Source organism: Triturus cristatus, chromosome 7 (genome assembly GCF_964204655.1).
Source record: "Triturus cristatus chromosome 7, aTriCri1.1, whole genome shotgun sequence".
Lineage (NCBI taxonomy): Eukaryota > Metazoa > Chordata > Amphibia > Caudata > Salamandridae > Triturus > Triturus cristatus.
In genome coordinates, this window is record NC_140590.1 from 649,807,654 (window position 1) to 649,835,126 (window position 27,473).

The 27,473-nt window shown below is 50.6% G+C and overlaps 1 protein-coding gene across 4 annotated transcripts in view; it reads left to right on the top strand.

The window, feature by feature from the left end:
- The window catches only part of CEP112 (centrosomal protein 112), a 2,536,355-nt gene that overhangs the window by 2,160,564 nt on the left and 348,318 nt on the right, over positions 1-27,473 (top strand). For all 4 annotated transcript variants that reach the window (XM_085617276.1, XM_085617275.1, XM_085617278.1 and 1 more), the window contains one exon: positions 23,785-23,934. In XM_085617276.1, the coding sequence (XP_085473402.1) occupies positions 23,785-23,934 (150 nt within the window). The remainder of the gene's footprint in view (positions 1-23,784; positions 23,935-27,473) is intronic.

Below are 27,473 nucleotides of genomic sequence, written 5' to 3' on the forward strand. Positions count from 1 at the left end.
TGTGATGCGTCCGTTTCTACCACAAAGGGCAGAGAAGTATCTGGATGCCTGAGGATGGGGGCCTGGGTGAATCGCTTTTTCAATGTTTCGAAGGCTTGGTTGGCTTCGGCGTTCCACTGGAACAGGACGTTCTTCCTTAGGAGACTGGAGATGGGGTGAATGACTTTAGAGAAGTCTTTAATAAAGCGCCTGTAGTAATTTGCGAACCCCAGAAAGCTTTGCACTGCCTTTACGGTTCGGGGTGGTTTCCATCCAGTTATAGCCTCTACCTTCCCAGCGTCCATTTGAAAGCCTTGAGAATTAACGACATACCCCAAAAAGGTGACCTCTTCGACATGGAACAAGCATTTTTCGAGCTTGGCGTACAAGGAGTGAGCACGGAGTCTGTCTAGTACTTTCTTGACGTGGATTATGTGTTCCGGAAGGTTATCCGAGTATACCAAAATATCGTCGATGTATACTATGCAGTGAGTGTCCAAGAGGCCGCGTAAGACGTCATCCATAAAGTATTGGAACGCTGCAGGGGCATTACACAATCCGAAAAGCATCACCTGGTACTCGTAAAGGCCGTATTTGGTACGAAAAGCGGTTTTCCACTCGTCTCCTGCCTTTACTCGCACCAGGTGATAGGCCCCCCGCAGGTCCAGTTTGGTGACGACACGAGCCCCTCGTAGTTGGTCCAGCAGGACAGGAATCAGAGGTAACGGGTATCGATTTTTTATCGTTACCTTGTTAAGCGCCCGATAATCTATGCAAGTTCGGAGCTCGTCGCAGTCCTTCTTCGAAATGAAGAAGAGGGGAGAAGAAGCCGGTGACGTTGAATGGCGTATGAATCCTGAAGCGAGAAGTTCTTTCAGGTACTCCTGGAGGTATTGTGTCTCTGGTTCAGTGAGAGCGTACACTCTACTGCAGGGGATGTCTGCTCCGGGAACGAGGTCGATGCGGCAATCGTAGGATCGATGGGGCGGCAACTGCGTGGCTTTCTGTTTGTCAAACACCTCTCCGTATTCCTGGTAGTCTTCGGGCAAGACGGTCGGACAGGGGTCTCCTGTACTGCTGCAACTCGTCGCCAGCAACTCAGCTTGCGTGGTGATCTGTAGTTCTGGCATGACCTGTTGTTGGGTACAATGTTCCAGGCAAAACGTGGAAGTAAGAGAGATGCCCATCGGATGACTGGGTCGTGTAACGTCAGCCAAGGCATCCCCAAGATGAGGCGAAAATGAGGAGCATCTATCAGGTCGAAACGTATGATTTCGAAGTGCTCTGTCCCGATCTGTAAGATAAGGGGCAGGGTATGCTGTGTGACAGGGCCGGAGGTCAAGGCCTTTCCGTCGACTGCTTTCACCGCTTCTGGGGTCTTTTTGCGTTCGCAGGGTACTCCGATTTGTTTTGCGTACTGCTGGTCTATGTCGTTTCCTGTAGCCCCTGAATCCAGCAGAGCGGTGGTACTGAGGGAAGCGGCGCTTGTGACCCATAACTCGATATTCACGGTGATATGGGCTACGGCCGGTTGGATGGTGTTGGCCAGTCGCGCTGGGACCGTAGAAGAACCCAAACCCAAGGTGTCGGTCCCGTCTATCCTTGGGTTCTTTAGTTTTCCGACTCCTGTAGGGTCGTAGCCTGTGTTTTTGGGAAGTTGCCTCTGTCGGGACCTCTCTCCCGTGCTCGGCATTCCCTAATGAAATGTCCTCCTTTCCCACAATACAAACATAGTTTTTGTTGTCGTCTTTTTTTCCCTCTCGTCGGCCGTCAAGGGTCCTCTAATTCCTCCGATCTGCATAGGTTCTGGCCTGTCGGAGGTCTTGAGTGCTTCTCCCTGTGCGGGTCTTGGTCGTATAGGGATGGGGCGTATGTCGCCTCGGCTTCTGTCCCCTTTTCGCTCTTGCACTCGATGGTCCAACTGCACTGTGAGCTCGATCAATTCCTCACAGGTCTGGGGAAGTTGTACCACTTGGGAAAGGACGTCCTTAAGTTCACTCCGGAGCCCTTGGTAGAACAGCGTCGGTCTCTTCTCGGGGGGCCAGTTGGTTTCCACCACCAAACGATTAAACGCTGTTATATATGATAACAGGTCCTGTGATCCTTGACGGAGTGTCAGGAGTTCCTTGTCCAATGTTAACATGTGCGTTTTCCTGTCGAAGAGTTTTCTCATCTCTAGACAAAAGGCCGTGAAATCGTGCAGGACGGGATCATTCCGCTCCATTAGTGGGATTGTCCAGTTAGCCGCATTTCCACCCATATAGGACATCATAAAGGAAGTCTTCGCAGCATCGTCCTGAAAGATGGCGGGTTTACAGAGGAAATGGAGACGACTTTGATTCAAGAAGGACTCGGATTTCTTTGGTTCCCCATAGAACCGTTCTGGGGGGGCCAACGGTATGCATGGGTTATGTATCACCTGTACTGTGGGAGTAGCCCCTACGGTAGGAGGACTGAGGGTGTGTGTGGAAAAGAATCCCTGGGTCTGGGCACCCGCCCCCATAGAGGTGGTCGGTGGGGGCAATGTCCAGTCTTTGATGTAAGGACTTTTCCCTGTTGCCGGGGTTTTTCCACTTCGGGAGATACCTGCGACTTCTCTGCGCAGGGTCCCAATTTCGGCTCTCAGGTCTTGGGATTCCTGTCTAGAGGTGTGAACCTCCTGCTGTAAGGCAGCCAGGCTCTCCACCAAGGAGGCTAACACGGTGTTAGTATCCATCGCTCAGGCTGATGGTGAACGTGGGCTTGTCAATCTGTCACGGCGCTAGCAGCTTGCAACCTAGGATAGCCACTAACCTCGGTAGATCATCAGCGGGAACGAGGATTGAAGAACAAACCCCCAAATTCCCCAGGGCGCAGCACCACACAGGGATATAATAATAAACTCCTCTATGGGAACTGCCCTCTCGGGAAGAAACGGAAATAAGGGGGATAAACAATAAACACCACCGCGTCTCTCCTGTCTTCTAGGTCTCCTGATAGTCCGTCCAGGCCAACGAGGGAAACTGTGCAGAGGAAGAGATAGAAGGGCTAATGAGAATATGGTAAGCAAACCCTCCCCCGTTCTTCCCCTCCGATGCTGACACTGTCTTGCTAATATCCGTACCTGCGAGACTATCAAGGTGTACGAGGACTGGAGCAGGTGCTAGGAGAATGGACCCGTATTCCTACTGCAATCAGGGAGTCGTAGGAGGGTAACGCCGGGGACGGGTAATGTACCCAAGTCATGAACTGGCAAGATGTGGAAGTCAACGCTCTCAAAATCAGCAATAGGCAAAGCGCAGGCGCCAGAAGTAACCCACGTGGCAGTGGCCCGTGAATACTTGAAAACAAAACAAAACAACAAGCAACTAAATCAAAATCAGCAAGGATCAGCTGACAACAAAGAGCAAGCCCCAGGGGGTTCAGGACTGCTTTGATACCTGACCGTGGCTTGCCCGTCGAGCTGAGTGGGATTCCGATTCCTTCCGGTTGCTTCACCGAAGGAACGCGATGTCTGCAGAGGAAGGAGGGAACGCGTCTGCAACCGCTTCCCAGGATCAGGAGTTCGTGGCGTGATTGAGACTCGGTCGTCCTGCGGGGACAACACCTTCCGCCGACCGAGTCTCGCAGGGGAATGTCTACTCTCCAAAAGGCTCGTCGAGGGGGAAATCCGCAAAGAAGGCTGAAGAAGCGCCGCTCTCACCAGTTGCGGCTTCCAAGGAACAGCTCTCCGATCCGGAGCTTCGTAATTGACAAGCCCCCTCCTGCGGGCGCGGCGACCCTTTGTAGTTCCGGAGGGCCAGGACGTGTTCCTGTTTCCGGTAGGAAGGGGTGTTGGGGCTTCTGGGTATTGTAGTGCGATACTGCGGCCGTGGGCCGACGATCGCGACAGAACCCCCCCTTACGGACCGCCGTCTCGGCGGTTGTCCTGGTTTACCGGGGTGTGTCATGTGGAACCGTCTCAATAGTTGAGGGCAATGTAAGTTGCTGGCGGGTTCCCAGGTACGTTCCTCAACCCCAAAACCCTCCCAGTCTATGAGATACTGTACTCTTCCTTGTAGGAGACGAGAATCCAGTATGGCCCGGACTTCATATTCTTCCTGTCCGTCTATCTCCAGTGCTCCAGGTGTGCCAGGTAACCTCGTTTTCCCAGGGCATGGTCGCAGCAAGGAAACATGAAACACTGGGTGAATTCACCATGTGGGGGGTAAGGTGAGGCGCACTGCTACAGGGTTTATGATTGCCTCAATCCCGTAGGGCCCAATGTATTTCGGCGCTAGCTTTCCCGCCCCTTTTAGATGGAGGTTCTTAGTGGATAGCCACACCTTATCCCCAACTTGATATGATGGTTCGGGTCTTCGCTTGGTGTCTGCGGCCTGTTTCTGTGTGGTTTGGGCGTGAGCTAAATGCTGTTTGGCGTCGATGAGCACCGCTCGCAAGTGCGCGTGGTGTTCCTGTATCGACGGGTGCTTGGACTCCACTGGCCAGTCGAAAGGTAGCATGTTCGGGTGAAACCCGTGTAAACAGAAGAAGGGGGAGCACCCTAACGTGGAGTGTTCTGCGTTGTTGTACGCAAATTCGGCTGTCCAGATCAAGGAATACCAGTCCGCACTGTTTTGGAGGGTGAAACATCTCAAGTACTGTTCTAGCGTTTGATTGAGGCGCTCGGTTTTCCCATCTGTCTGGGGATGGTAACTGGTGGATAACCGGGCGTCAAGGTCCATGGTAGTACACAGTGCCCTCCAAAACCGGGAAGTAAACTGGGATCCCCGGTCGGTGATGAGAATCCGGGGGATCCCATGTGCTCTCACAATATGTTGTAGGAAGATCAAGGCCAATTCAGCTGAAGAGGGCAGTCTTTTAAGGGGGATGAAACGTCCCATCTTTGTTAGATGATCCACCACCACAAGAATGGTAGTGTATCCGTCACTGGGGGGCATTTCTACCACAAAGTCCATGGAGACCGTGTGCCAGGGAGCAGGAGGGAAAGGTATGGGCCGTAACAGCCCTACAGGTTTGGAATTACTGGTTTTTCCCTGCGCACACACTGCACATTGTTTTACGTACTCTCTTGTGTCTTTGCGCAGCGTAGGCCACCAGAATGACCTCTCAATGTTCGCTATGGTTTTGTTTTCCCCCAAATGGCCCCCCAACTTGGAGTCGTGAGCCCAGTTTAACACTTGTTGTTGTAGTGTTGCATTAGGGATGTACAGAGCTTGTTGATGGTATAACAAGTCCCCGTTAGTGGTTCTGTGTTCTGGTACTTCCTGCAACCAGGTTTGGCTGTCTATGTTGGTTACTGCGTTTTTCACGTCTTCAATGAAATCTTGGGACATCACTAAGGCGAGAATTGTATCTTGGAACGCTGCCGCCGGGATTATGGGAGGAGGTTTGTGGTTTTCTTCCGGGGACACACTTGTTTCGTCTTCTTGCCGTGACAGGGCATCAGCTTTCCCATTCTGGGGTCCGGGTTTGTATTTAATCAGGAAATCATAATCGGAAAAGAACAGTGACCATCTCAGCTGGCGGGGAGTTAGGGCTCGTGCGGTTTTCAAAAAAAGGAGGTTACGGTGGTCAGTGTAGATTTCCACAGTATGTCGCGCACCTAGTAAGTAATGCCTCCACTCCTCACAGGCCCGTTTGATGGCGAGTAATTCTTTATCAGACACCGAATAGTTGATCTCACTAGGGGCTAGTTTTTTGGAAAAGTATGCGACCGGATGGAGCTGTCCCGTCTCGGGGTGTCTTTGGGATAAGATACCCCCCAAGGCGTACTGTGATGCGTCCGTTTCTACCACAAAGGGCAGAGAAGTATCTGGATGCCTGAGGATGGGGGCCTGGGTGAATCGCTTTTTCAATGTTTCGAAGGCTTGGTTGGCTTCGGCGTTCCACTGGAACAGGACGTTCTTCCTTAGGAGACTGGAGATGGGGTGAATGACTTTAGAGAAGTCTTTAATAAAGCGCCTGTAGTAATTTGCGAACCCCAGAAAGCTTTGCACTGCCTTTACGGTTCGGGGTGGTTTCCATCCAGTTATAGCCTCTACCTTCCCAGCGTCCATTTGAAAGCCTTGAGAATTAACGACATACCCCAAAAAGGTGACCTCTTCGACATGGAACAAGCATTTTTCGAGCTTGGCGTACAAGGAGTGAGCACGGAGTCTGTCTAGTACTTTCTTGACGTGGATTATGTGTTCCGGAAGGTTATCCGAGTATACCAAAATATCGTCGATGTATACTATGCAGTGAGTGTCCAAGAGGCCGCGTAAGACGTCATCCATAAAGTATTGGAACGCTGCAGGGGCATTACACAATCCGAAAGGCATCACCTGGTACTCGTAAAGGCCGTATTTGGTACGAAAAGCGGTTTTCCACTCGTCTCCTGCCTTTACTCGCACCAGGTGATAGGCCCCCCGCAGGTCCAGTTTGGTGACGACACGAGCCCCTCGTAGTTGGTCCAGCAGGACAGGAATCAGAGGTAACGGGTATCGATTTTTTATCGTTACCTTGTTAAGCGCCCGATAATCTATGCAAGTTCGGAGCTCGTCGCAGTCCTTCTTCGAAATGAAGAAGAGGGGAGAAGAAGCCGGTGACGTTGAATGGCGTATGAATCCTGAAGCGAGAAGTTCTTTCAGGTACTCCTGGAGGTATTGTGTCTCTGGTTCAGTGAGAGCGTACACTCTACTGCAGGGGATGTCTGCTCCGGGAACGAGGTCGATGCGGCAATCGTAGGATCGATGGGGCGGCAACTGCGTGGCTTTCTGTTTGTCAAACACCTCTCCGTATTCCTGGTAGTCTTCGGGCAAGACGGTCGGACAGGGGTCTCCTGTACTGCTGCAACTCGTCGCCAGCAACTCAGCTTGCGTGGTGATCTGTAGTTCTGGCATGACCTGTTGTTGGGTACAATGTTCCAGGCAAAACGTGGAAGTAAGAGAGATGCCCATCGGATGACTGGGTCGTGTAACGTCAGCCAAGGCATCCCCAAGATGAGGCGAAAATGAGGAGCATCTATCAGGTCGAAACGTATGATTTCGAAGTGCTCTGTCCCGATCTGTAAGATAAGGGGCAGGGTATGCTGTGTGACAGGGCCGGAGGTCAAGGCCTTTCCGTCGACTGCTTTCACCGCTTCTGGGGTCTTTTTGCGTTCGCAGGGTACTCCGATTTGTTTTGCGTACTGCTGGTCTATGTCGTTTCCTGTAGCCCCTGAATCCAGCAGAGCGGTGGTACTGAGGGAAGCGGCGCTTGTGACCCATAACTCGATATTCACGGTGATATGGGCTACGGCCGGTTGGATGGTGTTGGCCAGTCGCGCTGGGACCGTAGAAGAACCCAAACCCAAGGTGTCGGTCCCGTCTATCCTTGGGTTCTTTAGTTTTCCGACTCCTGTAGGGTCGTAGCCTGTGTTTTTGGGAAGTTGCCTCTGTCGGGACCTCTCTCCCGTGCTCGGCATTCCCTAATGAAATGTCCTCCTTTCCCACAATACAAACATAGTTTTTGTTGTCGTCTTTTTTCCCTCTCGTCGGCCGTCAAGGGTCCTCTAATTCCTCCGATCTGCATAGGTTCTGGCCTGTCGGAGGTCTTGAGTGCTTCTCCCTGTGCGGGTCTTGGTCGTATAGGGATGGGGCGTATGTCGCCTCGGCTTCTGTCCCCTTTTCGCTCTTGCACTCGATGGTCCAACTGCACTGTGAGCTCGATCAATTCCTCACAGGTCTGGGGAAGTTGTACCACTTGGGAAAGGACGTCCTTAAGTTCACTCCGGAGCCCTTGGTAGAACAGCGTCGGTCTCTTCTCGGGGGGCCAGTTGGTTTCCACCACCAAACGATTAAACGCTGTTATATATGATAACAGGTCCTGTGATCCTTGACGGAGCGTCAGGAGTTCCTTGTCCAATGTTAACATGTGCGTTTTCCTGTCGAAGAGTTTTCTCATCTCTAGACAAAAGGCCGTGAAATCGTGCAGGACGGGATCATTCCGCTCCATTAGTGGGATTGTCCAGTTAGCCGCATTTCCACCCATATAGGACATCATAAAGGAAGTCTTCGCAGCATCGTCCTGAAAGATGGCGGGTTTACAGAGGAAATGGAGACGACTTTGATTCAAGAAGGACTCGGATTTCTTTGGTTCCCCATAGAACCGTTCTGGGGGGGCCAACGGTATGCATGGGTTATGTATCACCTGTACTGTGGGAGTAGCCCCTACGGTAGGAGGACTGAGGGTGTGTGTGGAAAAGAATCCCTGGGTCTGGGCACCCGCCCCCATAGAGGTGGTCGGTGGGGGCAATGTCCAGTCTTTGATGTAAGGACTTTTCCCTGTTGCCGGGGTTTTTCCACTTCGGGAGATACCTGCGACTTCTCTGCGCAGGGTCCCAATTTCGGCTCTCAGGTCTTGGGATTCCTGTCTAGAGGTGTGAACCTCCTGCTGTAAGGCAGCCAGGCTCTCCACCAAGGAGGCTAACACGGTGTTAGTATCCATCGCTCAGGCTGATGGTGAACGTGGGCTTGTCAATCTGTCACGGCGCTAGCAGCTTGCAACCTAGGATAGCCACTAACCTCGGTAGATCATCAGCGGGAACGAGGATTGAAGAACAAACCCCCAAATTCCCCAGGGCGCAGCACCACACAGGGATATAATAATAAACTCCTCTATGGGAACTGCCCTCTCGGGAAGAAACGGAAATAAGGGGGATAAACAATAAACACCACCGCGTCTCTCCTGTCTTCTAGGTCTCCTGATAGTCCGTCCAGGCCAACGAGGGAAACTGTGCAGAGGAAGAGATAGAAGGGCTAATGAGAATATGGTAAGCAAACCCTCCCCCGTTCTTCCCCTCCGATGCTGACACTGTCTTGCTAATATCCGTACCTGCGAGACTATCAAGGTGTACGAGGACTGGAGCAGGTGCTAGGAGAATGGACCCGTATTCCTACTGCAATCAGGGAGTCGTAGGAGGGTAACGCCGGGGACGGGTAATGTACCCAAGTCATGAACTGGCAAGATGTGGAAGTCAACGCTCTCAAAATCAGCAATAGGCAAAGCGCAGGCGCCAGAAGTAACCCACGTGGCAGTGGCCCGTGAATACTTGAAAACAAAACAAAACAACAAGCAACTAAATCAAAATCAGCAAGGATCAGCTGACAACAAAGAGCAAGCCCCAGGGGGTTCAGGACTGCTTTGATACCTGACCGTGGCTTGCCCGTCGAGCTGAGTGGGATTCCGATTCCTTCCGGTTGCTTCACCGAAGGAACGCGATGTCTGCAGAGGAAGGAGGGAACGCGTCTGCAACCGCTTCCCAGGATCAGGAGTTCGTGGCGTGATTGAGACTCGGTCGTCCTGCGGGGACAACACCTTCCGCCGACCGAGTCTCGCAGGGGAATGTCTACTCTCCAAAAGGCTCGTCGAGGGGGAAATCCGCAAAGAAGGCTGAAGAAGCGCCGCTCTCACCAGTTGCGGCTTCCAAGGAACAGCTCTCCGATCCGGAGCTTCGTAATTGACAAGCCCCCTCCTGCGGGCGCGGCGACCCTTTGTAGTTCCGGAGGGCCAGGACGTGTTCCTGTTTCCGGTAGGAAGGGGTGTTGGGGCTTCTGGGTATTGTAGTGCGATACTGCGGCCGTGGGCCGACGATCGCGACAGAACCCCCCCTTACGGACCGCCGTCTCGGCGGTTGTCCTGGTTTACCGGGGTGTGTCATGTGGAACCGTCTCAATAGTTGAGGGCAATGTAAGTTGCTGGCGGGTTCCCAGGTACGTTCCTCAACCCCAAAACCCTCCCAGTCTATGAGATACTGTACTCTTCCTTGTAGGAGACGAGAATCCAGTATGGCCCGGACTTCATATTCTTCCTGTCCGTCTATCTCCAGTGCTCCAGGTGTGCCAGGTAACCTCGTTTTCCCAGGGCATGGTCGCAGCAAGGAAACCTGAAACACTGGGTGAATTCACCATGTGGGGGGTAAGGTGAGGCGCACTGCTACAGGGTTTATGATTGCCTCAATCCCGTAGGGCCCAATGTATTTCGGCGCTAGCTTTCCCGCCCCTTTTAGATGGAGGTTCTTAGTGGATAGCCACACCTTATCCCCAACTTGATATGATGGTTCGGGTCTTCGCTTGGTGTCTGCGGCCTGTTTCTGTGTGGTTTGGGCGTGAGCTAAATGCTGTTTGGCGTCGATGAGCACCGCTCGCAAGTGCGCGTGGTGTTCCTGTATCGATGGGTGCTTGGACTCCACTGGCCAGTCGAAAGGTAGCATGTTCGGGTGAAACCCGTGTAAACAGAAGAAGGGGGAGCACCCTAACGTGGAGTGTTCTGCGTTGTTGTACGCAAATTCGGCTGTCCAGATCAAGGAATACCAGTCCGCACTGTTTTGGAGGGTGAAACATTTCAAGTACTGTTCTAGCGTTTGATTGAGGCGCTCGGTTTTCCCATCTGTCTGGGGATGGTAACTGGTGGATAACCGGGCGTCAAGGTCCATGGTAGTACACAGTGCCCTCCAAAACCGGGAAGTAAACTGGGATCCCCGGTCGGTGATGAGAATCCGGGGGATCCCATGTGCTCTCACAATATGTTGTAGGAAGATCAAGGCCAATTCAGCTGAAGAGGGCAGTCTTTTAAGGGGGATGAAACGTCCCATCTTTGTTAGATGATCCACCACCACAAGAATGGTAGTGTATCCGTCACTGGGGGGCATTTCTACCACAAAGTCCATGGAGACCGTGTGCCAGGGAGCAGGAGGGAAAGGTATGGGCCGTAACAGCCCTACAGGTTTGGAATTACTGGTTTTTCCCTGCGCACACACTGCACATTGTTTTACGTACTCTCTTGTGTCTTTGCGCAGCGTAGGCCACCAGAATGACCTCTCAATGTTCGCTATGGTTTTGTTTTCCCCCAAATGGCCCCCCAACTTGGAGTCGTGAGCCCAGTTTAACACTTGTTGTTGTAGTGTTGCATTAGGGATGTACAGAGCTTGTTGATGGTATAACAAGTCCCCGTTAGTGGTTCTGTGTTCTGGTACTTCCTGCAACCAGGTTTGGCTGTCTATGTTGGTTACTGCGTTTTTCACGTCTTCAATGAAATCTTGGGACATCACTAAGGCGAGAATTGTATCTTGGAACGCTGCCGCCGGGATTATGGGAGGAGGTTTGTGGTTTTCTTCCGGGGACACACTTGTTTCGTCTTCTTGCCGTGACAGGGCATCAGCTTTCCCATTCTGGGGTCCGGGTTTGTATTTAATCAGGAAATCATAATCGGAAAAGAACAGTGACCATCTCAGCTGGCGGGGAGTTAGGGCTCGTGCGGTTTTCAAAAAAAGGAGGTTACGGTGGTCAGTGTAGATTTCCACAGTATGTCGCGCACCTAGTAAGTAATGCCTCCACTCCTCACAGGCCCGTTTGATGGCGAGTAATTCTTTATCAGACACCGAATAGTTGATCTCACTAGGGGCTAGTTTTTTGGAAAAGTATGCGACCGGATGGAGCTGTCCCGTCTCGGGGTGTCTTTGGGATAAGATACCCCCCAAGGCGTACTGTGATGCGTCCGTTTCTACCACAAAGGGCAGAGAAGTATCTGGATGCCTGAGGATGGGGGCCTGGGTGAATCGCTTTTTCAATGTTTCGAAGGCTTGGTTGGCTTCGGCGTTCCACTGGAACAGGACGTTCTTCCTTAGGAGACTGGAGATGGGGTGAATGACTTTAGAGAAGTCTTTAATAAAGCGCCTGTAGTAATTTGCGAACCCCAGAAAGCTTTGCACTGCCTTTACGGTTCGGGGTGGTTTCCATCCAGTTATAGCCTCTACCTTCCCAGCGTCCATTTGAAAGCCTTGAGAATTAACGACATACCCCAAAAAGGTGACCTCTTCGACATGGAACAAGCATTTTTCGAGCTTGGCGTACAAGGAGTGAGCACGGAGTCTGTCTAGTACTTTCTTGACGTGGATTATGTGTTCCGGAAGGTTATCCGAGTATACCAAAATATCGTCGATGTATACTATGCAGTGAGTGTCCAAGAGGCCGCGTAAGACGTCATCCATAAAGTATTGGAACGCTGCAGGGGCATTACACAATCCGAAAAGCATCACCTGGTACTCGTAAAGGCCGTATTTGGTACGAAAAGCGGTTTTCCACTCGTCTCCTGCCTTTACTCGCACCAGGTGATAGGCCCCCCGCAGGTCCAGTTTGGTGACGACACGAGCCCCTCGTAGTTGGTCCAGCAGGACAGGAATCAGAGGTAACGGGTATCGATTTTTTATCGTTACCTTGTTAAGCGCCCGATAATCTATGCAAGTTCGGAGCTCGTCGCAGTCCTTCTTCGAAATGAAGAAGAGGGGAGAAGAAGCCGGTGACGTTGAATGGCGTATGAATCCTGAAGCGAGAAGTTCTTTCAGGTACTCCTGGAGGTATTGTGTCTCTGGTTCAGTGAGAGCGTACACTCTACTGCAGGGGATGTCTGCTCCGGGAACGAGGTCGATGCGGCAATCGTAGGATCGATGGGGCGGCAACTGCGTGGCTTTCTGTTTGTCAAACACCTCTCCGTATTCCTGGTAGTCTTCGGGCAAGACGGTCGGACAGGGGTCTCCTGTACTGCTGCAACTCGTCGCCAGCAACTCAGCTTGCGTGGTGATCTGTAGTTCTGGCATGACCTGTTGTTGGGTACAATGTTCCAGGCAAAACGTGGAAGTAAGAGAGATGCCCATCGGATGACTGGGTCGTGTAACGTCAGCCAAGGCATCCCCAAGATGAGGCGAAAATGAGGAGCATCTATCAGGTCGAAACGTATGATTTCGAAGTGCTCTGTCCCGATCTGTAAGATAAGGGGCAGGGTATGCTGTGTGACAGGGCCGGAGGTCAAGGCCTTTCCGTCGACTGCTTTCACCGCTTCTGGGGTCTTTTTGCGTTCGCAGGGTACTCCGATTTGTTTTGCGTACTGCTGGTCTATGTCGTTTCCTGTAGCCCCTGAATCCAGCAGAGCGGTGGTACTGAGGGAAGCGGCGCTTGTGACCCATAACTCGATATTCACGGTGATATGGGCTACGGCCGGTTGGATGGTGTTGGCCAGTCGCGCTGGGACCGTAGAAGAACCCAAACCCAAGGTGTCGGTCCCGTCTATCCTTGGGTTCTTTAGTTTTCCGACTCCTGTAGGGTCGTAGCCTGTGTTTTTGGGAAGTTGCCTCTGTCGGGACCTCTCTCCCGTGCTCGGCATTCCCTAATGAAATGTCCTCCTTTCCCACAATACAAACATAGTTTTTGTTGTCGTCTTTTTTCCCTCTCGTCGGCCGTCAAGGGTCCTCTAATTCCTCCGATCTGCATAGGTTCTGGCCTGTCGGAGGTCTTGAGTGCTTCTCCCTGTGCGGGTCTTGGTCGTATAGGGATGGGGCGTATGTCGCCTCGGCTTCTGTCCCCTTTTCGCTCTTGCACTCGATGGTCCAACTGCACTGTGAGCTCGATCAATTCCTCACAGGTCTGGGGAAGTTGTACCACTTGGGAAAGGACGTCCTTAAGTTCACTCCGGAGCCCTTGGTAGAACAGCGTCGGTCTCTTCTCGGGGGGCCAGTTGGTTTCCACCACCAAACGATTAAACGCTGTTATATATGATAACAGGTCCTGTGATCCTTGACGGACATCATAAAGGAAGTCTTCGCAGCATCGTCCTGAAAGATGGCGGGTTTACAGAGGAAATGGAGACGACTTTGATTCAAGAAGGACTCGGATTTCTTTGGTTCCCCATAGAACCGTTCTGGGGGGGCCAATGGTATGCATGGGTTATGTATCACCTGTACTGTGGGAGTAGCCCCTACGGTAGGAGGACTGAGGGTGTGTGTGGAAAAGAATCCCTGGGTCTGGGCACCCGCCCCCATAGAGGTGGTCGGTGGGGGCAATGTCCAGTCTTTGATGTAAGGACTTTTCCCTGTTGCCGGGGTTTTTCCACTTCGGGAGATACCTGCGACTTCTCTGCGCAGGGTCCCAATTTCGGCTCTCAGGTCTTGGGATTCCTGTCTAGAGGTGTGAACCTCCTGCTGTAAGGCAGCCAGGCTCTCCACCAAGGAGGCTAACACGGTGTTAGTATCCATCGCTCAGGCTGATGGTGAACGTGGGCTTGTCAATCTGTCACGGCGCTAGCAGCTTGCAACCTAGGATAGCCACTAACCTCGGTAGATCATCAGCGGGAACGAGGATTGAAGAACAAACCCCCAAATTCCCCAGGGCGCAGCACCACACAGGGATATAATAATAAACTCCTCTATGGGAACTGCCCTCTCGGGAAGAAACGGAAATAAGGGGGATAAACAATAAACACCACCGCGTCTCTCCTGTCTTCTAGGTCTCCTGATAGTCCGTCCAGGCCAACGAGGGAAACTGTGCAGAGGAAGAGATAGAAGGGCTAATGAGAATATGGTAAGCAAACCCTCCCCCGTTCTTCCCCTCCGATGCTGACACTGTCTTGCTAATATCCGTACCTGCGAGACTATCAAGGTGTACGAGGACTGGAGCAGGTGCTAGGAGAATGGACCCGTATTCCTACTGCAATCAGGGAGTCGTAGGAGGGTAACGCCGGGGACGGGTAATGTACCCAAGTCATGAACTGGCAAGATGTGGAAGTCAACGCTCTCAAAATCAGCAATAGGCAAAGCACAGGCGCCAGAAGTAACCCACGTGGCAGTGGCCCGTGAATACTTGAAAACAAAACAAAACAACAAGCAACTAAATCAAAATCAGCAAGGATCAGCTGACAACAAAGAGCAAGCCCCAGGGGGTTCAGGACTGCTTTGATACCTGACCGTGGCTTGCCCGTCGAGCTGAGTGGGATTCCGATTCCTTCCGGTTGCTTCACCGAAGGAACGCGATGTCTGCAGAGGAGGGAGGGAACGCGTCTGCAACCGCTTCCCAGGATCAGGAGTTCGTGGCGTGATTGAGACTCGGTCGTCCTGCCGGGACAACACCTTCCGCCGACCGAGTCTCGCAGGGGAATGTCTACTCTCCAAAAGGCTCGTCGAGGGGGAAATCCACAAAGAAGGCTGAAGAAGCGCCGCTCTCACCAGTTGCGGCTTCCAAGGAACAGCTCTCCGATCCGGAGCTTCGTAATTGACAAGCCCCCTCCTGCGGGCGCGGCGACCCTTTGTAGTTCCGGAGGGCCGGGACGTGTTCCTGTTTCCGGTAGGAAGGGGTGTTGGGGCTTCTGGGTATTGTAGTGCGATACTGCGGCCGTGGGCCGACGATCGCGACATCCATGTACTCCTCAACACTGCAAAGGGGGATGATACATGTCGGCCCAGTCTGATCCTGGAGGTGGGTTTTGTATACAATAGTTTAGTATATGCTCGTAGCCGTGGGCCCACTCCCATCCTCTGAAGCACTGCGAAGAGATATGGCCATGACACGTATCAAAGGCCTTTTCCAGGTCCAGGATCATGCAAGCGGCATGGGGATGTCTATCTTGGACCTGGTCCTGAACCTGGAACAGCCATCGAATGTTGTGGGAGATGCATCTCCCAGGCACGAACCAGCATTGGTCCGGGTGCACTAGCATTGGGATAACCAACACATACCCTTCTGCCAATATCTTGCCAAAACATTTGTAGTCTGCAGAGAGCAGGGCAGTGGGCCCGTAGGATTCCAGGCGGCATGGATCGCGGTCTGGTTTTAAGAAGAATGCTATCAGTGAATCTCTCAGAGAATACAGGAGCTCCCCCTCCTCCAGCGCCGCTTCGAACAGTTCCACCAAATTCGGCACTAGCAGTGAAGAGAATGTTTGGTAAAATTCTAGTGGTAGGCCATCAAGACCCGCGGCCTAGTTTTTATCTAGGGTTTGTATTGCATGTGTCACATCTCACGTGATAGCTGTATCAAGGGCGGCTTTGTCGGCTGTCGCTATTCATGATAACGGGTGACGATCTAGGAATTTGTCCATCGCTTCCGGATCTGTCCGACTAGGGGCAGTGTATAAGCCTGAAATAATAACTGTAGAATGCGTGCATAATCTCCATTTGGAAGTGGACGGTTGTGTCCTATACTTCGGTTATAGGCCGCGAGGCAGTGTCCTGCCATATCACCCAAGCTAGCAATGAGCCTGCTCTGTCTCCTTACCTGTGTCTCTTAGCTGCGTACGCTTTAAAATTGTATCACCTGAGGTGCGCAAGCATCTCTGCGTATGCAGTTTTAGCATCCGCTAACTAAGCCACTGTCTCCCCATTATTGTCCGCCACTTGTGACAATGTTGCCAACCTCCTCTGTTCCTCTACTATACGTCATTCTAGAGTCTTATGTACTCCCGAGATTTGTCGGAAACATGCCTCCCTTATTACGACCTTAACTGCGTCCCATTCCAAATCACTGAAGAACAACTACAGACCAGCCTCGCACTCAACCCTCCGACGAACCCCACCAACCCGGATGATGGTGCGCTCTCCCTCGAACGCTGGATGAACGACTGCGCCAACACCATCGCGCCGCTAAAAATCCCCACCAACAGAGGCACCAGCAGAAGAGTCAGCTGGTTCACCCCGGAACTCCTCGACTCCAAACGCATCTGCCGGAAACTGAAAAACACACGGAACAGCAACAAGAAGCCAGACAGCCACACTGCCTACAAAGACGCCATCCGCAACCACCACCACCTCATTAGGACCGCTAAAAGGACCTCCTTCACAGACCGCCTTGACAACAACGCACACAACAGCAAGGAGCTCTTCACCATCGTGAAGGAACTTTCCAACCCCAGCTCCAACGCCAACGACATCCCACCATCACAAGCTCTGTGCGACTCACTCACCACCTTCTTTCACCGGAAAATCACCGACATCCATGACAGCTTCAGACTCCGGATGACCCCTGCCGACCACAGCGCAACGAACCCACCGCACCCCACCACCCACGACACCCTGATAACCTGGGCCAACGTGAGCATCGAGGACACAATCAATACCATGGGATCAATCCACTCCGGTTCCCCATCCAACCCCCTCCCACACCACATCTTCAACAAAGCTAGCAAGTCCATCGCACCCCACCTGCACAAAATCATCAACCTCTCCTTCGAGACCGCCACCTTCCCTGAGAACTGGAAGCACGCAGAGATCAACGCCCTACTGAAGAAACTCAAAGCAGACCCGAGTGACCTCAAGAACTTCCGGCCCATCTCCTTGTCCCGTTCCCAGCTGAGGTCATCGAGAAGATCGTAAACACCCAGCTCACGCGACACCTCGAAGACAACAACATCCTAGACCCATCACAATCAGGATTCCGCAGCAACCACAGCACCGAGACCGCCCTAATCGCCGCCACAGACGACATCAGGATCCTGCTAGACAATGGCCAGACAGCGGCCCTCATCCTCCTAGACCCCTCCTCCGCCTTCGACACTGTCTGCCACCACACACTACGCACGCGCCTCCACGAGGCAAGGATCCGAAACAAGGTCCTGGACTGGACCACCTCCTTCCTCTCCGGCAGAACTCAGAGACTCCGCCTCCCCCGTTCTGCTCCGAGGCCTTCAAGATCATCTGCGGCAGGCCACAGGGATCCTCCATCAGCCCGACGCTGTTCAACGTCTACATGGCACCACTAGCACGCATCGCACAACCTCATCATAATCTCCAACGCCGACGACACTCAGCTGATCCTCTCCCTCACCAAGGACCCCCTCACCGCCAAATCCAACCTCCACCAGGGAATGAAGGCCGTCGCCGACTGGATGGTGGACAGCTGCCTCAAACTGAACACAGACAAAACGGAAATCCTCATTCTCGGGTCCAACCCCTCCGCTTGGCCCACATCACTGGGGTCCCCCCCGGCCCCCACCGACCACGCACGCAACCTGGGAGTCATCCTCGACTCGAAACTCTCCATGACCAAACAAGTCAACGCAGTCTCCTCCACCTGTTTCAACACCCTCCGCATGCTCCGCAAGATCTTCAGATGGATCCCGACAAACACGAGGAAAACAGTCACCCAGGCCCTGGTCAGCAGCAGGCTCGACTACGGAAACGCCCTCTACGCCGGAACCTCGTCCAAGCTCATCAGCAGACTACAGAGAATACAGAATGCCTCTGCATGCCTGATCCTCGACGTCCCGCGCCGCGACCACATCACACCCCACCTGAAGAACCTGCACTGGCTCCCCGTCGACAAAAGAATCTCCTTCAAGCTCCTGATCCACGCATACAAGGCACTCCACAAAACCGGCCCAGCCTATCTCAACAGCCGACTCTCCTTCTACGTACCCAACAGAAAACTCCGCTCCGCTGACCACGCCCTGGCCACGGTCCCACGCATCCGGAGAACTACTTCCGGAGGCAGATCCTTCTCCCATCGCGCTGCCAAGACCTGGACACCCACCACCTACGTCAAACCGAAGAACTGCTGACCTTCAGGAGACAACTCAAGACCTGGCTCTTCGACCACTAACAGCTCCCCCCCACCCCCCCAGCGCCTTGAAACCCGCCCGGGTATTAAGTGCGCTTTACAAGTTACATGATTGATTGATTGATTGATTCTTGTGGTTGCTGTCTCGGTTTTTACCCGAAAATAATTCTGAATGTGTGTTTGTTGTTCATGTCTGAATATCTGATCCTCTAGGCATCCGCGAGGTAGTCACGAGGTGGGCACCAGAGGCGGTAGCGAAATTAGAGTGAGCGTGTGTACGTCATGGTCGGACAGGATTCATCCTAGATAGTCTTCGTCTTGGACCATGGGGATTATGTTTTACGTGCATAAGAATTGGTCTAGACGAACCCTGAGATTGTGTGGGGTAGAGTGGAATGAGTATAGTTTGGTTGTGGGGTACTTACTACGTCATGCATCTTCTATAGTTCAATGTTCAATCCAGGCGTTAAATCATTTTGCTTGTGCAGTGGCCGGGGATGCTGGGTGTGGTGGATGTGATCTGTCCAGACTTAAGTCCTGTACACAAATATAGTCTACCCCTAATATCCTAGGTGACATAGTATACTGGGCCGGAGTGTGGGATAGGGAGTCCCAGTGTTTCCCTTGTTCCGTATTTGGCGCATAAATACTGATTATCAACTGTCTACTAGTCCCACCAGGAGGGCATAGCGACCTTCCCTATAAATTGTTCTACGCAGCTCTTGGAACAGGGTCCCTGGTTGTAGCCAGATAAGTGCTCCCCATGCAAATGCTGAGTATGTGGTTGCACAAACTGTGCCCCGCCATCTTTTACGCAGTTTGTTAAGCTCTTCTGCTGTTAAATGTGTTTCTTGGAGCAGTGCTATCTGTGCATTCTGTCTTTTAAGCATATACTGCATCTCTAGCGGGCCGTGTGCATGCCACGCACATTAATTGTGAGGACGCTGATATCGCCTTTATGTGCCATTAGGGATTATGAGGGGTGCGACCTGAACGTCACCTGAGAGGGGGTGAGAGCAGACACCTCCCCTTGCCTGTCTAAGGAGCCACGCATGGAGATACTACGCTCTTCCACCTGATAGTATACATTCAGTGTGCGGGTGAATGACAAATGTGGGAATTGTAACTGGGGTGGGAAATCTTCCCAATACTTTGGACTTACCACAACGAGTGGTGCATCTAAACTGTGCATGTCTCTTATACTCTAATGTATTCCGGGCCTGGCCAAATGCAAGCCTAGGTCTCTCCAGCGAGTGGCTTTTGCAGGATCTGTGTATGCAGAGGGGTCTAGTATCTAGCTATCATATTCTGCTTGTGATATGAATATGTTCAGCTCTCAGTTGCGTTTATATAAAAATGTGGTGCAAGCATATGTCCAGTAGTGGGCACAGTTCATATAAGTGTGTCTGCAGTTTTGCAGTGGGGTCACTGAGCCCGGTCAGAATTCGGATGCGTTGCTGTCTTCTTCCGAGGTGAAGATGTGTGGGCCTCTATCTTCGTCTGTTGCCATAGATGTCCATCCGGGTTCCGCTGCTTCCTGTAGAGCTTTCCTACGCTCAGCTATGGGGATCCCACAATCTGGGTGCCAGTTCTGGGCTGGAGGTGCTTGCTGAGTTTCTTGGGACAGCTGCGTCTGCTTTTCGGTATTTGGGATTGTTCACTATATTTTGGAGTTGGGTGTGAATGGTTTTGGCAGTTTTGTATCATCCAGTCATAGGCTGCCGCAGAATCTGTGAAAAACTTTGTGGACCCATCATGCATGAAGTTGAGTCGAGCTGGAAATAACAGCAAATATTGGATACCTTCCTGGTGGAGTTGCCGCTTGACTTTTAGGAACTACGATCGTTGGCATGGTACTGTCCGAGAATAGTCTGGGAAAATCATGACCAGCTTATCCTTAATTCGGATGGGCCCATGTTGTCTGGCGGCTCGAAGCACTGCGTCTCTGTCCCGGTAATGAAGAATTTTTGCTAATAATCGGCGGGGTGGAGATCCCAGGGGTGGGCGACGAGCTGTCATCCCGTGCGCTCTCTCTATTGAGAAGAAGGGTGTGACGTCCGCAGATGATGTAAAGGTGCGGACCCAGGTTTCTATGTAGGTTATGGGGTACGTTCCCTTCACACCTTCTGGCAGGCCCAGGACGTGAATATTGCACCTTCTCGAGCGGCCTTCAAGCTCATCTGCACATTCCTCCACGGCCGCCACTCGAGTTTGCAGTGTTTGTAACATTTCTTGTTGCGTTTTTGCAATGGGCTGCAGGGCGGCAATCATCTTCTCTCTGTCCGCTGTGTCTGCCTGTGTACGGTGGTCATCACGTAATATGCTGAGGTCTATAGCGCGGGTACCGAACCATTCTTCCATTGTGACCCGGAAATGTTCGATGGCCGCCAGTACCTTATCCAATTTTTCTGACATGTTTAGGATAGATGATGCCTCTACGTCTTTGTGTTAAGTCTTAGCCGTATTGCTCTGAGTTGTAGACGGCTTCTTGGAGCCTTTGTGTGTCCGGAGCTTCCCCATACTTGCACTGCACTGGTCGTCCCTTAACGTTTAAGTCTGAAACTATCCTTTGGACCTGCTCGTAGCTAGTCCGTGATGGCTGCATCTGTCATGGGCGCCAGGCTACAATACAAGTGTGTGGGTGTAGCCTGTGGGCCATCGAATGTTCCTCCACCAAATACTTCTGGATAAGTCTTAGTAGCGGAGGGTCACAGAATAAACTTTACTGGTGCTACTTCACTAGGCCGCACCTCGATGATGGTCCCTTTTGTGTGTTTGCGCTCCCTTAAGCTTCCTTTGCACGCTGGACCCTTTTACGCCTTAGACAGCAGTGGACCATGTACGCATCTGTGGGCTCACTACTCAGATGATGTCTCTTAGTCCTCTGACAGCGCAGGGAGTGATTATGTTGAGTGGGGCTTCTGGGAGTCCACTTGGGACTTCCAGGCCTCAGGACATTGGCTTCACAGCTGAGATCCCTGTACACAAGGCCTCTGGCAAGGATCTCCGGTCAGGAAAACGGGGGTGGCAACTATTTGTTCCTTTCAGAGGCAGTTACCACCGTCTGCCCGCTAGTGCTGGCCACTCTGTATGTGAATGCCACACTGGCCTACTACTCAGTTAAGGCCTCGAGCATGCGTTGGAGTTGCCAGGGGAGGAGTGTGGGTTTTGGCTCTACACCTGACAGCTGCTGCTGGCTGGTTTCCACTCACACGGGCCGGGCAACCCTCCCTGCTTCACTCACCTGGTGTATCCCTGTCATTCTGTCTGCGAGGGGGCTGTTTGGACCTGTCCACTCTGGCATTTCCTCTGTCGCACCTCCATTCCCGTCACGGCACTGACCGGCCACCTGCACCACCATTGCAGCGGGGGTCATAGTTTATGCTCGAGTCTGTTCTTCTATTTTCCCAATCTGGGGGTAGGTCACTAAACACGCCGCCGAGGAGGGGGTCAACCTCATCTGGGAAAAGGAGTGCAGGGGGGGGCTGCAGTAGACCGCAGTCTCCCCCAGCATAAAGAAGAACAGTCCACCCCTAAGTTTCACGGGGCATCTGAAAGAATAACCCCTCAAGGGCTCAGCAGAAGGGCTGAGTTGGGGATGTCTGGAGAAGGGCATCCCCTGGAGGTGAAGTGGTGTAATTGCACCGAAATGCATTTACTATTGGTTATTTCTTTTTAGGTGGACTGAAAGTCACATGTGTAAAGTGAAGTACCTGTGTAAGGTGATGTTAAGCTAAATGGAGTTATGTTGCTGGACCTTCCTGCTAAGGGGTCTGGCTGTATTTACGTAATCCCATGCTTTTACCTGTGATTCCTTTTAAAGTGAAGAGACACTGCAGGAGAAGTGTAGTTGCCAGGAGTACTTCTTTTGAAGGGACTGTAAGTCACATGTGTAAGGAGATGTCATAAGCCAAGTGGGGCTATGTTGCCAGACAGTCCTGCTAGGGTGTCTGGCTGTATATGCGCAATCCTGTGATTTCATCTGTGATGCCTTTAGGGGCTGTAATTGCCATGCATTCAAATGATCAACCAAGGTGATGAGTACTGTCATTCTAAAGTGTGCGTAAACATGGATTCTTGCTGCTGCGCTTAGGTGAAGACCCCAGACTGCTAGCCCTTAAGATATAGAGGTGCATACTGTATGGACAGTAGGAGATGCTCAGTCAGGGTCATGTGTCACCAAGGCAGGTTTACCCCTTTTTAATGCTTGTTGAGGTAATGGGGTGGGTCGCCACTGGGATGGTGCCAGTGCGCCGTACAATGCCAGTGTCGGCAGGCTCTCTGCTTCCTCTGACCAGCACGCTTCACCAGTGCGGGCGCATCCCACAGTATTTCGGCTAGAATCACTGCTGTATGTGACGGGCTGGGTTGCCGCTATCACTGCCCAACTAGGCAGCCTGTTAACCGCTCCTTAAAGGCATGGCACAGACCGGGTATTCCGCAGCGCTGATCTTTCGAGGTCTGGGAGCCAGTTCGTTGGTGCCTCCGCCGCAGTCCTGGGCCCAATATCGCCAGTGAGGAACCCCTCCAGCGTGAATTAAGGGCGCGATTGAGGCTGGGTAGAACAACTTCAGACAGGCACAACCACCATCTTGGCTGGCTTGGCCACGCCCCGGGTTTCTTCATCATAATAACAGCCTCAAACCATTCGGCGGAGCCAGTAGGATCATGTAGCAATAAAGAACCAACTTATGCAGCAAGGTTATCAAAATTACCCGGCAAGAAAAGGGCAATTGTGGAGCATTATTCAACACATTCTTTGGCACTATTATTTTGAGTCATTTGAGCTAGGAACATCTGAATATTATGTGGCAAATGCATGCCTTCATAATGATGCAGTAAATGCAGCAGCCAGAGAACAATCTAAGTCTACTAGTACTAACTTTTGTCGTACTTATCTATTCATGAAAGGTAAACAAAACCTAAACTTTCATATTCCAATCAGTGCCTACTTTTATCTGTATCTTTCTATCACATTATAGGCTGCAAACAATATGTTGGTTTCTCTGTATTTATGTCTTATTGTGTTGCCCAACCTCATTTTACATTAACCGTCTAGAAGGTATCATAATGTGAAAATTCCCTGCTGCTTAATTTATGCATCCCAAGCGAAGACACTGTTGCATATCAAGGCCAAAAACTTCAATGAAAATGCCCTCTGCTATGTTCACTGCTGATAATAGAACACTCACTGTTATCAGCAAAGATTTGGAAAATTCTTTCTGTTTTTTGTTTTGAAATATCTGGGTGCTTTTGCATAATGAATTTGCAAAGTATTGTCAACTTGGAGAGTAATAGTTTCCTCGAAAGAACTATACCACAGCAGAAAATATTGTGAGGGGCATTCTGATTGGCTGGGGGAGCATTATTTCATCTCAAGCTTCGGATCTGTGGAAAGCAAACCACATCTTCCAAGCAGGTTGATTAGCATGTCGAGCATGAATATTCCATAGACATTTGAACCTGTTGTTTCTTTCCTCCCCATCAGGTCATCGCTGAGCTGCAATCCACTGTTGCCACCTTGAGAGAGGAGAGCAGCCGGCAGCAGCTGTGTTCAGAAAGACGTCTCCAAGACACCATTAACAAGTTTGAAGAGGAGAAGAGGAAGCTCATTAGAGATAATGAAAGCACAGTCAAGGTAACTTAAAAAGTTTGCTCAAGGCTTAAAGCTGCCTTTTCATGAAAGATTGTGATCAGATCTTATTAAAGAAAATCGCTACCAAGCTATTTTGCGAAATCAGTACCCAAACTTTGACATGCTCCTTATTTGAGTGCCATTTTTGTATCTGGGAAACAAACTAGACAATGCCTCCCTCTGCTGTCTCATGCTACTAAATCACTCCATAGCCTATACACAGTGGGCCACATCAGCTATGGACTGTAGCCAACATCTCAGGCCATATGCTAAGTTTCAGTTAGTCATTTCTGCCCATCCATCCATTTATTAATACAGAGCATAAAACTAAGATACATCTCTCCAACTTCAGTCCCACTATTCAGCGTGTCAGATCCCTTTTGAGCCTACACACTTACACTAGCTGCACCTCCACAGAGACACTATAAGAATGTGCTTGCATGTCACAACCCATCAGAGCCGGTACTTGACCTATGTTGGGGCTTTGAGAAGACCAAGACCAGAATCAGGCAGTACCGCCCCAAATTAAGTGGGTTTAAACAATAAATCCTAGTTATAGGCTTACCATCTTTTTCATATTAGTTTTTTGGCAGTTTAAGGTGAAAATCATACATTATTCATTCTACGTTTCATAACCCTATCTTGCTATGTTCCTGTTCTTCAGTGGACTTAAACTAACTCTGTGTTCATCTATCAGCATTTTGTAAAATATTTTTATGGTACACCTGTGGAAAATCTTCACTTTCTGGGCCAGGAGTGCCCTTCCCCATCACCAACTGTCATCATTATTTAGAGAGAAACAGATCTGCTCTTTCTATGGACAGAAGACAATCTACACATGAGCAGAGTGTTTATTGACCTTATCCAGTACACGAGGCTACATGTGGCACTATTTGTAAATCCATTGCTTCCTAGACTCTGAAGGACAGGAAGCAGAGGTGGACACTGTACTTCCTGGGAAAAAAGATATGTCCGGCTTCTAAAGGGGTTGGCATCTCTTCTGGGAATAATTTTGTGAAAAGTGCTCCACCAAGCACTTCTATGAAGGTAGAACAAAAAGAGAAACATGGTGTTTTGAGAGCTAGATTTATTATCTGAATCACCTGTAGCCACCTCCGCATAGGACAAAACTTGAGTTTCCGCGGGAAAACAGTCCAGAAAAGGTGAAGATCAGCCTGTGCAAACACTTACATGAAAAACCAGCTGACTTGAAGCCCTCACAGAACTACCATCCCTTCTGCTGATGGCACAGTCGTCAACTTGATGTCGAAGAAGGAAACTCATCATCGAGGACCTTGCCGTTGATGACATCTGCATTAAAACCTATGTTATAGGCCGTGACAAAATCCTCATCAGTGACTAAGACCTCGTCTTACGACAATGACGCCTTAAACATCAAGGCCATCGTCGATGACAACACTGTCAACAACCACACCAAAGATGTCCCTCACCCCACCATCGACAGCCCTGTTGATGATGAAACCGTCAAACCTCTGTTTACTTTCAACAGCAAGACCAGTACTGATGTCTAACTCCTCATCGAGGACACTGTCGATGACCTCATCAATGACACCTTCAACAACAAAAATTGATATTCCAGACTTTTTTTCACCATTAAAAGTGACAGCAAATTTGCCAACTCAGATTTGCAATCTGATATTGAGGTGGAGGTTAGTGACACGGAGATTGCCTTGAATGTGGCTTGTAACGCTAAGCAATAACGTGCATTATGTGCTCAAATTTAAAGAATACGCTTTTGAGGAAGAATACTAGGGATGCGAATAGCCCCTGTAGACTCTTACAGCTGAAACCCTCCACCGTTGTATGTTCTCAACTTTATACTATACTACAGTGCAACAGATTATGAACACCTTTCAGAGATTACTTCCTCAACAGCCCATTGGACAGCCATCAGCTGTCCCACTTTTGGCACCACCCACATCTCCGCCATCACCACCGCTAGTAACTACTCCACCTCGACATCCAATAAAACAGATATTAAACAAGAAAGAATTCCATCATTGTGGAAGCAGCACAAATGCAGTTGAAAAACTGGATCATGCTAGCTTCAGCAACTCGTGACAGAGACAGTGGATGAGTAGATAACCTAAGATTTTGAGTTTGTTTTATCAAAGCCACAAATGCTTTGGCAATCCTGGGCCATTAAACCCATCAGATGTGGTATGCCATTTTTCACTGAGCGATCTCATTTCGAAGGACAAGAGAGAAGAAAACAAAACAATACTGTAAGAAGGAACAAATACTTCTGCAACCATAATTGATGAAGCAAAGTATGTTTTTAATGCAGGTTTCTGCCAATTGGCGGGAGCAGCCGTGCTGCGAAGGCAAGGATGGCTGCTTTCCATTGCCTTCTGCCCAGAAGTACAAGCCAAAAAGTTTTAATATGCCTTTTGCCCGACTGACACTGTTCCATAAACACATAGATGATGCCTGCAATATATGAAAGTGGTCATGTACACTACAAAATCCTTCAGGGTTTTGAAGTATATACGCCCTGGCTCAACTAATTTTCTTGGCTCAAGATGATCACAAAAATACAGGGGAGGCTACTTCAATGAATATGGAGGCCAAAGATAACCATATTAACCCAGAGCAGGGTGGATATAACCCAGGTGGGTAAAAGCCAAAGACAAGGCTCTGACAGATCTCCGGAAGACTTAAGAGCACTACCCAGTCATGCATCCAGGACAACCAAATAAGCACTTGACTCTTCACAACTGCCCCCTCAATCCCAAAATCATCAGATGGATGGGGATAATTAACCTTTTTGTCCCCGTATGGTAGTCAATAACATCAGACGGATGGATGCGATAGATTGTACATTCAGTACACACACTCAAATTTGCATAGAAACTACCAGTTGACCCAACCAAAAAGGATCAGCATCACTACTTGGGGAGCTACAATAGGAAATTCTGCTCCTCCTTCTCCTAAAGGGAGGAATAGAGGATGTCCCACATTTCCGGAAAAACCAGGTGGTCTATTCCAGATTCTTCTTAATAAAGAAGAAAATAGGACAATGAAGGCCTATTCTGGACCTCAAGGAATTGGACAAGTTTCTGAAGAAACAGTTGTTTTGTATAGTAACACTTCAAGAAGTCCTCTTGATACTTCAGGAAGGAGACCACCATACCTTCCTGGATCAACCAGGATGCCTATTTTTACATACCTATACACCAACACTACAGGCAATACTGATGCTTCACAGTGATGGGGCAGCACTGTCACTTCAAAGCACTTCACTGTGGTCTCAAGTCTTCACCTGTTGCTGCCTACCTGAGACCTCAAGGTCACTGAGTATACCCATTCTTGGGCGACTAGCTGGGAAGAGGCAACAACTTCTATAGCTGGCTGCATCACCATGTTTCACAAAGTAGGTTTGACACCAAAAATCGAAAGATCTTCAATCGAGTCAGTAACAAAATTCCAGTTCTTGGGAGAAATCCTGGGCTTGCATCTGGGAAACACCTTTCCTTCCTCAGTAAGAGAACTGAAGCTCCAGGCCAGGGCAAAACCTTTTC